At 51.6% G+C, this 11,982-nt stretch overlaps 1 protein-coding gene across 1 annotated transcript; it reads right to left on the bottom strand.

The window, feature by feature from the left end:
• Positions 1 to 1,330: 1,330 nt before the first annotated feature.
• LGALS3 (galectin 3) lies at positions 1,331 to 6,682 on the bottom strand. The gene is given in 9 exon segments (XM_030002701.1): positions 1,331 to 1,596; positions 2,283 to 2,451; positions 2,737 to 2,825; positions 3,022 to 3,336; positions 3,338 to 3,364; positions 3,692 to 3,714; positions 3,825 to 3,878; positions 5,037 to 5,068; positions 6,537 to 6,682. Coding segments are annotated over 9 exon segments (996 nt in total). The 5' UTR covers positions 6,668 to 6,682; the 3' UTR covers positions 1,331 to 1,440.
• Positions 6,683 to 11,982: the final 5,300 nt, after the last annotated feature.

Raw genomic sequence — 11,982 nt, 5'->3', positions numbered from 1 at the left:
TGACCTTAGTGTAATACATGCATTCTTTGTTATTATAAAACAATCCCTCAGCAGAAAGCATTGCCAGTACAGCAGTACAGCTGGGGGAGCTTGTCTGATTTAAGTTTTACCTGAAGCTGTATACTGATTACACTGAAATAAATAGAGGAAGCTAGCATGACTTGGTGTTACTGTGCTGGCATCGACTTTCATCGTTACTAAACTCCAGTTATACGGATAGTTTCGAACAGATAGCTCTTCATGATTTGCCTGCTCTGTTCAGTCATCAACACTGTGCAATGAATAGTGGTGACAGGGGATTTCTGACATCTGACGTATACCCATAAGCTGATGTTAGCAGTGTGCTGGTCTAGGCTACTGCATCTGCTGGAAATTTCAACACTGTGCTTGTAACTTGGCATCTCCCAAGTACAAATGAAGCAACTGTTATAAAAGAGTCTGAGACGTGTCAAAGAGATCCTTGAAAACTTCCATAGTGGCTATTGCGCTGTTCTTGTTTTGCAGACAAGACCAGGAGAATGACTCACAGCAAAGGGAACATACTTTTTTTTTTTTTTACCAGCCTGACTCATGAGGTGAATTTGCAAATAAACCTCCCCACCCTTAAAACCGGCCCTGACTCACCCGCAAGTGATGAGGGGAGAGAAGCACAAGGCTCGTGACCCATTCCATGGAGTGTGTAACGCTTGCATAAACCGGATCTCCCCTGGGAGGGACGTGTGTTCAGGACGCGATGATTTGGGCCACAGAACGGGCCTTTGAAATGGAAAGGGGTAACTTTTCTAGCCACGGTCTAGGGGAGAGATTTTGCCTCCTCCAGCTCTGAACCCCCTCCTGAAATACCTCGTTCTAGTCAGGATCAGAGGCTTATGAGTTCTCCGCGTTTTCCAGTGTTTCCTAGCGGAAAACCTCAGTGAGGCAACACTTCTGTGAATTACGCACAACCCATTCGCAGCCCGATCATGCACCTCGTCCTCCCCTGGGGGGTGGAACTTAAATCCTTCGCTGGGCTGTTTTGATTCCTTTAGTGGAAAAGGAGTAACTGCTCTACCTAGCAGAGAAACTCAGGCTCAAAATACCAAGTTACTGACTGGCGTCTGGTACTTGGAGAAGATGGGGTTGAAGACTGCTGCCCTCGTTCACAGGACCAGGGGCAGTACGCCACGGGCTGCTCTCCCAAGTACTCCTCTCCATACAAATCAAACTGCTCCTAGTCGTCACCCTTTGCCAAAGAGATTCTCTGTCTCTACAGCAAGAATTCAGATACTTCCACATTTGAACTCCGCTTGCTGGAGGGTGTCATGTCATCTGAGATCTTAGTGAAAACAAATTTTACTTGTGAAAGTATGTTTTATTCCCTCAAAATTTTCATGTAAGAAGGCATTTCTGTTACAGCCGTATTAAGAGCACTAAGTCTGCATTGAAATTACACCACTGTACTTATATCATGGTCGGCGTGACGCTCGTGAGGGTGATGTCCCCAGCGATGCAGAGCTTGGTGATCTCGTTCAGCTGCTTCTCACGGAAGCTGTACTGCAGCAAGTGAGCATCGTTGACCGCCACCTTGAAGTGATCCACCTCGCAAAGGATCTGGAGCTGAAATAAAACCCCCAAATCAGCCAAAAGATAACCATCGGATTTGTTCTAGGAAGAACTTTTAAGCCACGGACTCGAGCAGGCTGGCACCGGCTAAAGGCTGCTGCCAGCTGAGTCCAGCCCGGTGGCATGTGGATGAGCTGGTGCAGCAACTCTCGGCTGCAAAAACACCGCTGACCTTTGCCTTCCCCAAAACCCGGCTGTACTCTTCCTCCTCCGTGTTTTAGCCCACGGTTTCTGTCTCCTCATGACTATAACAGCGTTTTCAAGAAGCACTACCCTACGATTCGTGCAGTGAGAGCTGCCTTCTCGCCAAATGTGAACTTATTTTGCAGGAGAGAAAAGCTCGTGAAGAGAGCTTGGTTGCTAGCGGGGAAAACGCTTTATAGAAACCTGCCCAACAACTGCTGCAGAACGACAGTGTAATTAAGGAGGATTTAATAATTAATAGGAATAACAGAAGTGGGGAGAAGTTATACCCTGGGCACCTGGACCTGCAGGAGGGGGTAAGAAGTGGGGGGACAGCCAGGGAAGAACACCGGCGGCTGCCCCAAAAGCACCTCTGAGAGCTGATTCCTCTGCAAAAGCATCAAGATCCTGGCAGCGAGTCTCATTACACAGCCCTGACGAAACCCTCCCATGCCGTCGGCACACTGAAACTGAGTTTTGGGGTTGTTTTTTGTTACCTTGAAGGGTTTTCCAGCTTCAAATGGAAACCTAGGTGCTGTTCTATCTTCCTTTCCCCAGTTATTCTGGAACATTGAATTACAGACGATGACTTTGCTGTTGTCTTCCTTGAAGCGGGGATTAAAGTGGAAGGCAATGTCATTCCCTCTCTTGAAATCCAGTGAAAACCTGCAAAGACAATAACAGATTTGCTACTTTTTCTACGAAAGCCCTGGGCTCTGTTCTAGGGATTGCCAAAAGCAGCAGCAAGCGGAAAAAAAAAAAAAAAAAACCAAAACGAAACAACAAAAAAACCCACCCCACAGACCCTGTTAGGCAATGAGGGGGCATTTACACATTTATTTTGTGTAATATTTGATTTTACACCAGGCAGGTGTTATTCAGGAACGGAAAGCAAATTCCAGCCCCCCCTGCTCTGTCCAGTAGCACCCCATGGAAACGCCCCCCCGGTACCTGTTTGGGTTGGGGTTGACGGTCCCCGTGATGGTTATGAGCATCCGAGGGACGAGTCCTGTCTGCAGGGCCAGCTCAAAGGGGACTTTCTGGGAGAAAACGGGGATTTGGTGTTAGCAGAAAACCGGGTCCAAAGCCAAATGCTCGGGCACGGGCTGGCTCTCGGTGTGACAACACACCAGGGCAGCCCTGTGGCACAGTGACAACCCATGCCACCCCTCCCGCGGCCGAGCAAAATCAGGCAGCGAAGACACAGAAACCCTTATAATATGACGGAACCGTTACCATCGGAGGAGCCGGTCCCCCCTGCGGAGGAGGGGACCCGAATCCGGGGCCACTGGGCGGTTGTCCTGGGGCAGGATACGACCCTGGTCCTGCTGGCGCTCCAGGGAATGCTCCAGGTGCTCCTGGATATGGTCCTGGTCCTCCTGGATACGGCCCCGGTGCTCCAGGATACGGCCCCGGTGCTCCAGGATACGGTCCCGGTGCTCCAGGATAGGTCCCGGGAGAGCCGGGGTACGCCGGGAACCCCCCAGGAGCCGGCGGCTGGTTCCCCCAGGAGGGCCAGCCTTGGGGTGGGGGGGGCACTGGGGGCCGGGTTGTTGCCGGTGGACAAAGCGTCGGATAACTGGGGACAGAGGGGAGAGGAGGAGGGTTAGGTGGGTGGCGTTAATCCTGGGGTCGGGTTGACCAGCTTTGGTAGCCTACAGCGTGCGCCGAGGGTAAGCGCTCAACTGCTCCCAAAAAGTGCGGGGCTGGGGGGGGGGAATTGAGTGTCTGGGCTGAGGTTTCCAGAAAACCGGTAAATGCCGATGTAACGGGGGCGGATTTGGGGAGTTACGTGGGTCAGCAAAGCCGCGCTCCCACCCCTGCTGAAGGTCCCCACTTCAAGGCAATTAAACAATATCACAGCCCCTGCTTTTTTTGCCTTTTTTTTAAAGCAAGCCATACTTACAGAGAAACCGTCTGACATTTTTCCTAAAACAAAAAGACAAAGGACGCTTAAGTCATTTTTAACATACACCATCCGAAAAATAGAGATTTTTGAGGAGAGTTACGGTTTACATTGGTAAGTCCCCGGCGCATACCTGCCAGGCAGAGCCCACAGCTCCGGTACCGCAGAACAAACCTTCGTCTGATACCTGCGGGAAAAATCGAGGGTCACCACCATGAGCAGCCTGAACAACGGCTCCGGGGATGAATCCAGCCCAAACACCCTCCAGCTGAAATCGGCCGCTGCGGGGTCGATGTTAACGCAACACCATCGTTGACCTTAGAACGCTGCCGGTGCCAAGCGGAGAGGGGACACCGGACCACGGGGACCTGGTGCTGCTCTGCCCCGAGAGCTCTCGGCTCCTTCCAGCCTCTCGACGGGTTTTCGCCGGCTTTTTTTGCTCTTCGCTCACCGCGCAGCATCGCGAACCACGAGCACCCTCCTCCTCCCAAAACTGCGGGTCAACGCGGAGCTCTGCATTTTGTTCTACCCAAAAAAATACCCGTGCCGGATCTGCTGTGCTCGGAGGGCGGGAAGATTTATTCCAGCCTCAAAACACTTTATAAAGGGGGAAAAAAAAAAAAAAAAAAAAAAAAAAACAACCCAAAAAAAACCCAGAAGGGCAGTGCGGTGAGCTGCTCTTTCTGCTTCCAGCAAACCCCTTCTGCAGCCAGCCCTCCGCTGTCACCCCGGCTAGTTCGGCAGCACCGGAGGCAGGCAGGGCCCTGCCAGCAAAGACCTTTTTCTGGGGGGGTGACGGCAGCACGGGGGGGACACGGTTGTCTGTGCGGGGACTCTGGGTGACACTTACACCCACGCAGGCTCGGCACGAGGGGAAGGTGCCCGGTGACAACTCTCTGCCCCCGGCAAAGGCACCTGCACGCCGGCTGCAGCCAGCGTTACTCGCTTCCCCGTCCCCGAGGCATCATCCCAGAGAAGATTTAAATTTAAAAAAAAAAATAAAAAAAAAATATCCCTGAGGCGGGGGGGGGCTGCAGCAGCAAACATGAGCTGCACGGTTGGGGGGGGGGGGCTACAAAACCAGCACAGGGTGTCGGGGGACACGCAGCCACCCCACGACACGTGGGACGGACGCTTGCGGCAAGCCTGGAAAGGCGAGAGGAGAGCAGGCACCCATGGGTGGGGGTCCCCTTTCTCCCCCCCCCCCCACCTCCACGCATCCCCGTGCCGACCGCGGGAGGGACACACGTGCCACCGGCCGCTCCGGGCCAGCGGATAAAAGCTGCTTTACAAGTTTTATGAATCCGTGCCGAGCCGCTCTGCCGTGGCAGGGCCAAACGCGTACCTGCCTGCGTGCAGGAATAGCCGTGGCCTGAGCTGGATTCCGCCCGTCAAAGAGCGCGTTCATAAAAGAAGAGGGAGGGGAGGGGGGAGGAAAGGGAGAGGAGGAAATGGGGAAAGAAAAGGAAAATTCCAGATTGAAAACAGAGAAGGAAAATTCTCTTTGAAAGAAGGTCGCAGCAAATTTGGCTGGCCCGCTTTAGGAATAACACCCCCCCCCCCCCCCCCAAGCTTTCACAACCGACAAATAACCCCTTTCCCTGCAAAACATTCATACTCCCGAGCCCGTGTGATTTTTAAGCCAGCCTTTCAACCGGCGTCCAGAAGACTGGACCGTTTGACCGGTTCATACGTTGCAAAGCTTTTGTTTGCCTTCTGGCTTTTGTTTTTAAGCCCTTGGGTTTGCCGTTTGTTTGCAGGGTGAAGCCGAGGTTGCGCACACAGCTCCTGCAGACCCCCCCGGGGCCGCATCCAGCCGGGTCGGGTTCGGTCGAGCCGCAGGTACGTGGCTGCCGATGGTTTGGGCTGCTCCGGCGAGGGGTCCTGCCTGCTCCCCCCCCCCCTTTTTTTCTCCCTCCAATACTTCGGGGAGAAGCAATTTTGCTCCCTTGCACTGATTTCTTATCGCTTCGGCCCCAGTGGGACGGCGTAGCGGGAATCTCGTGGCTCCCCACCGGGACTGGGATGGCTGATTTGCGATTTGGAAGCAAAATCTTGAAAACCCCACTATTCCCCTGCCACCGAACGGTGCTGCCGAGCTCGGAGCCTGGCAGTCCCCCGCTTCTCTCTGTCACTGCAGCGTTGTAGCTCTTGGACACATCTCTCTCTGGAAATGCTCCAGTGGGTTATTTGCCCGCTGCCGGGCTGTCACAGGCGTGGGAAGGGGTTTTTCTTCCACCCACAGCACCGGGCAGTGCCTCAAAGGTGCATTTCCAACACTATTTATTTGGGCTGCTGAGCTTGAACTCACTCCATTTCTCCCCAGCAGCTCTCTGAGCTCTCACCGACCCGACGGAGGTTCGGCTGCGGGGAACACCCCAGGGCACACATCTATAAAGCACCCCAAGTACCTCCTATATTCATGCGAAGCGGAAAAAACCTTCTATTTGGGAAAGAAATAGAAGTTTTCTCCCCTTCAGTGCTATTTCTACAGGGATTTTTCTGGGGTGTCTTTCTGGGATCTCTCCAGCCTCTCCCGCACTGCCGCTCGCTCCCACCCCTCCGTGTGTTTTTTGGGATACGGCCAGGGTTGCAAACAGCTTTACAGCCCCTTAATATTCACCACCCCACAGTTATCCCAAGCATCCCCTAAAGCCAACAAGCGCTTTCTATACGCTCCGGCTGCTGTTATTAACCGCAGAACCGCACCCGGGGCAGCGTGTCCCCACTCCCACGGGGGCGAGAACACCCTTAACCCTTTCTTTGCAAGGCAATAGGTGCCTCCCCCCCCCCCGTCCCGTCCCGCTCCCACTCGGGACCCCCGTGGGCGGTTGCGTCCCCTCACCTGCGGCGCGATGGGTCTCGGTGGCGGCTCCCAGACTGGGAATCCCTGGGGTAACTGGGTGGGACCCCGCCTGGTCGGGGCGGGGACGGGGCGGGGACCCCGGGGACTCGCCCACGGGGCTCCCGGAGCATCGCCCGGGTGTCCCCTCCCCACGCTGGGAAAGTCACGGGCAGCAGCAGAACAGCTTTGTATTTCCCTTTATTAAGCGGGGATACCGCCAAGGGGCGAAACTATACGGGGCAAAATTCGGGTTTTTCTCAGGTTTTATGTCTCGAGCGGGTCTATTTCCACGCCTCCGAGGTTTTCGTTTTCCTCCAAAGCTCAGTAAAACACAAATTTGCTCTTAAATTATGAACGTTTGCTGCTTCTTTCCGGAGATGGCCAAGAAAAAAAGCCGAAAAAGCCTCAGTTGTCAGCCGCTGCGGCAAGACCGGCAGAGGATGGGCGCTGGAAAGCTGCCAGCGGCAGCTACGATTTGAGCAAACGCAATTTTACTGCACGTTGAGGGTGAATCATCTCGGGTTTGTTCAACGGGCTTCACAGCTGAAAGCAATAGAAGAGAAAAGGGCACATTTTCATGCTGAAATTCTGATCTGCTGCACGGGACTGCTGGGAGAAAGAGGGAAGGGAAGGGTGGGGAAAAGGAAGGGAAAGGGAGAAGAGAAGATTTTAGTTGGAAGGGACCTACAGTGATCATCTAGTCCAACTGCCTGACCACTTCAGGGCTGACCAAAGGTTATTAAGGGACACACACTTTAATTGGTGTCATTAACGACACAGAAACTACTTTGTTAAGGCAGTGGCTGAACTAAACGGCTTAGCTGATACTGCAGCTGACGCCAAAAAAAAAGGCAAAAGCCTGTTGCATTTGGCATTAATGAATTTTAGTATAACTTCTTCTAGTTCACCTCGACTTCTCTAAAAGGTTGGGCTTTAAAAGAGGGCAGCCTCCTCTCTACTGGGGCACCAGCCTGGATTTTAGCATCCTTCAGCTTTGTATAATACTTGTCACGGGGATTCAGACCGGACTTAAGCGTGCAAAAATGCTGTAGGCTGACGAGAGATGCCAGGGATGCCCATGGGAATGGGACGCTCTACTCGGGGAAATATTAAACAGGGAGTGCTGCTTCACTTGCACCCAAACCTCAGGGCAGTAAACAGACACTGCGATATCTTTGGGGATGTTTTAGGGCAAAGGGACCTGGAGAGGAGTTAAGCCAGGAATGTTGAAGGATCCCGGATACGTTGCATGAGTACCTGGAGCTTCCTGAACCTGTAACACAAGCAGAAGGAGATCACTGCTGTTCAGAAGAACTCTTCAAGTCCTTGCTCCAGCATCTGTCTAAAACACAGCCTTTCTGAGAGTACATTAATCAAGAGTTGCACATGTGCAGAGCACATGTTCATAAAGATGATTAAAGTGACATGCACCAAGTGTTTTTAAGCACGTACTAGTGACTTTTGCCTTCCTTAGCCGGATAAGGCTGTATTAACTCGTTAGTGCACCGCTTTTTTCCCTTCCTCCCTAAGACCACCTCAAATGTCTTTGGCAAGAAATATTTTCATGAAAAATTCGTATTCCTATTTTCAGGATTTCACTCAAAGGCTCCAAACATTTACCAAAAAGGTTTGCCTGTTTTTTTCCAGTTCCAATGCCATAAGCTTTGTGCTTCCAGTTATGCAACAGATACACGGTGTTAAAAATACGTTTGACCAAAAGTGAAAACACAAATCATAATCTGAAGCTAATTTCTTCGCTTAAATAAACCAAGCAGCAGCGAGGACAAGCGAGCATCCCTTCACCATTCACGGGGTGGGTGCCGAGAGCTCTTTGCGTGCCAAGCTGCAAAACATCCACATTTCGCTTCGCTCCCCGTCATCTGAGTCACCCCGTTGTGACTCACGTGGTCGGACACGGAGGTATGGCGACTGCGGTTTTCAAGCTTTGCCTCCCGGGATGGAGAAAAGAGAGGAGCTGGGTTTATTGCCAGAGCACTAAGCAGGCAAGGCAGCGCACGAACGCACCGGCTCCGCAGGAGACGTAAGTCAGAGCGATCGCGTCTCTCGCTCGCAGCGTCGCAACGCCTTGTGATACGTGGCCTCGCAACCCAGGGCTGGCTGCTTTGCAAAAGTGGATAAAAAAAATAGCCGTTTCTCAAAAGTAGGCATATACTTGCTTTTTTTTTTTATTATTTTTTATTAAAGCGTGGATAAGTATCCTTTTTGCTTTAGAGACTCTTAATGTAAAATGTAACCCTGCTTGGTACCACGTACAATTTAAAGTCCCGAATTGCAAACCCAAGGGGTGGGAGAGACGAGGGACCCAGGCAGGCGGCTCGGCCGTCAGATCACACCATTTCTCAGGGATGTACTCTCTGACGTGCCCTTCGCTGCGGCCAAACATATTCTCTAAACACAATTTACTTTCCCCATTTTAAAATGCTCAGCATTTATCTGATCGCATGCAAGAGCCAAGTGATATTTAATTGCCGTCCAGCAATCAGGCTAGAGATGAGCTAATTAGCTCAATGGACAACGGGCTCAGGGTCAGTGCAGGACTGGGAGTAACTCACCCACCAACTCTGGGTTCCCAAGACACTCAGGAACCATCACACTATACAGCAACATACATTATTAGACCTTTTTCTCTAGCAATAACCTTTCACAGGCTGCTCTGCAATAGTTGCAAAGTGCCACCGCCTATTGAGTGCTGTTTACTGATGGGCTTGCCTGTCATCTCGTCACAGCGGTTTACCATTGGGTTAATTAACTACATACTATGGTAGTTTACAAGAAGCCATTTAAGCTGAAGAACTGCACGAGACTGAGTAGATGATAGACAAAAAAAAAAAAAAAAATATAATGAATGGAGACTGGACGCTAGAAGCCAGGAGCAGAGGCGGTCGGTGAGCGGGGGGCTGGAGCAGCAGCCACTTCGTGCCACCGCAGGGGCAGGGACCGGAGGAGGCAGCCGGCTTGGCCATGCCAGCGGCGCAGGCAGCCCCTCTCCTCTGCAGGGAAGGGGCAGGAGGATGCTGAGTTTGGTTGCTTAAGGCTTGAGGGTTGGTTTGTTTTGAAGAACCTTGTGAAAAAAAAAAAAAAAAAATCCATAATTTTTATACATAAAATGCATATATACACACATAAAAAAATATATATATGACAAATTGCAATTACAACTCAGAATTATCAAGCCTTAACTTGGTCACAGTACCCTTTACACTGACTCATGTCAGGAGTTACTGTCTTCTGCATCTTCTCTTCTTGTGGACACCAAGGCTCCCAGAGGCAAAAGATCTCACCCCAGTGGATGATCTATCTCTATAAAGTTAAATAGCTTTAAAGCAGGAATTTCAAACTGCTTATCAGAAATTAACAAACAGACAGCTGCTTCTCTTTTGTCTTCTTGATGGCAAATTAAGGGGCAGGAAATCAATCTAAAGGGCAAGAAGCTCGATGGCACCAGAGATCCGCTCCCCTTTACGGAGCAGAACAACGCACATCCACGCGACTGATAAAATCTCGTGATTTCTGTGGCCCGACTCGCGCGCGGGGTCGGCAGCGACCGTCACGCGCAGCGTTTGGGCTGCGGATCTACCGCCGAGGCCGCGCTCGGCGCAATCCCAAGGTACTAAATTCGACCCTCATCTCTCCTTCCTCCCCGTGCGCAACCTCCCAGGCCGGGGAACGGGACGACGGCGACAACGTCACCTCCTTTCTCAGGCACAGCAATGAGGTTCTGAGCCCCACGCCGCACCCCCCCCGAGGCGTCACTTCGGTTTCAGCCCTGCATGCCAGCCTCGATAAAAAAAAAAAAGGACATCGCAGCAAAAGCAGGCAACGGAACTCTCCTCCGTGGCTTGCCACGCTTATGCGAGATCCTCCCAGGAATTCCGAAAACAGCCTCCTGCAGAGAATCGAACAGCCCCGGTCCTCCTCATACAGCCCTTTTTTGGGGAGCCGGCTCATTCGAGAGCTTCTCCGGCTGCATTACTCACCCCCCCCGCCCCAAACTTTGCCTTGCTCTAGTGCTAGTGAAAAATTCAGCGCAGACGAAGGTTGAGAACTTCAGTAACTCAAGTCTGATGGTCAAGAAAGCAAAAGCAGCTGATAAAGAGCATCGATGCTCGCAGCACCATCCCTGCCGCTCACATGTACGAGCAAGTCTGGACTTGCTCTCTTTCCTGTAGCAGCTCCCTCTTTTTTTCTCTCTTTATAAAGCACAAAGCAAAACTCCTGCCTTTGCAGCTTCCTTCTCCTAGAAAACAGTACCGGTGCAAAACTGCAGCTCATCCAGTTCCCTCTTGCTCTGACAGCGCCAGGAGAATGGCAAGTCCACCCCCAGAAAGCTTCGCACGGCTTCTAACGCGGATGCTGTCGATGAGCAAAACAGTTTGAAGCTTCTATATTATTAAAGATGAATAAATGAGAAGCATTTTGCACTTGACATGCCGATCTGAGCATTAAGTTGCTTTCCAAGTGTTAAACGAGTCTTGTAGCAATTTACGTCAACAGAGATTTACAAAAGTCCTCAAACCCCCCGCCGGGTTCAAACTTAATAGTAACTACCAACTCCTCTGCTGCACCAAGCTCTGCTGGCCCTTAAGGAAGGTCCTTCGTCCTAACGTTATTAAATAACCGGATGAGAAATCCCTACAGCGATCCCAAATGCCTGTGCAGATGGGGTGAAAGACCCCTATGGCTTGTTGCCACCAAAAAGACCAGGTCCTGGTGCTTTTCTTAGCCATGCTCTGTGCTTGCCCAAACATGCTGCCAACTCATTCAACCTTACAGAAAACCAATCCGGCCTAAAATACCGAAAGGAATAGTGCTGTGATGCAAGAGGGGGTCGAATCGGTTCAAGCCTACCCCCACCAAAGCCAGGGTGAGCCCTGGTGTCTCCTCGGGGGGTAGAAGCTGGAGATCCAGGAGGCAGGTGGAAGGCTCACACAGTCAGCCTGGTCCCAGGGACTTCTTGCCTCCAGCTGGCCCAGACACAGCTTTGCCATGGGCAAGATGCTCGATAAGGAGAGTAAAAGCCCCGTGTGATACCCCACTGAACATAAGGGGTTGGAAAGAAAACGTGAAGGCCAAGGAAAGACGAGAGAGTTCAGCCTGAGCCAGCAGAAAGGCAGCTGCAACACCAACCACGCTGAAGAGTTTCTCTCAAAATAACTTTATTACAACAGCAATCATAGAATCATTTAGGTTGGAAAAGACCTTGAAGATCGAGACCAACCGCTATGGGTGGCTTTTACCATAGCTCGGGAAACCAGAAGAGATGGGAAAGGGAAGAGCTTTGCAAGAGTCCCTGGCAGGCTAGCAGGCTTTCCTTCTGCGCTGCACTCCTTCCGATACTAGATTTTTGCAGAGCACAGAAGTTCATTCTCCTGTGAAACCTTGCACTAAACAGGGCTCAGATTTAAATCTCGCATACAGCGTGTCT

This window comes from Aquila chrysaetos, chromosome 2 (assembly GCF_900496995.4).
Source record: "Aquila chrysaetos chrysaetos chromosome 2, bAquChr1.4, whole genome shotgun sequence".
In the NCBI taxonomy this organism is placed as follows: domain Eukaryota; kingdom Metazoa; phylum Chordata; class Aves; order Accipitriformes; family Accipitridae; genus Aquila; species Aquila chrysaetos.
This window is presented reverse-complemented; position numbering and strand designations above follow the sequence as displayed.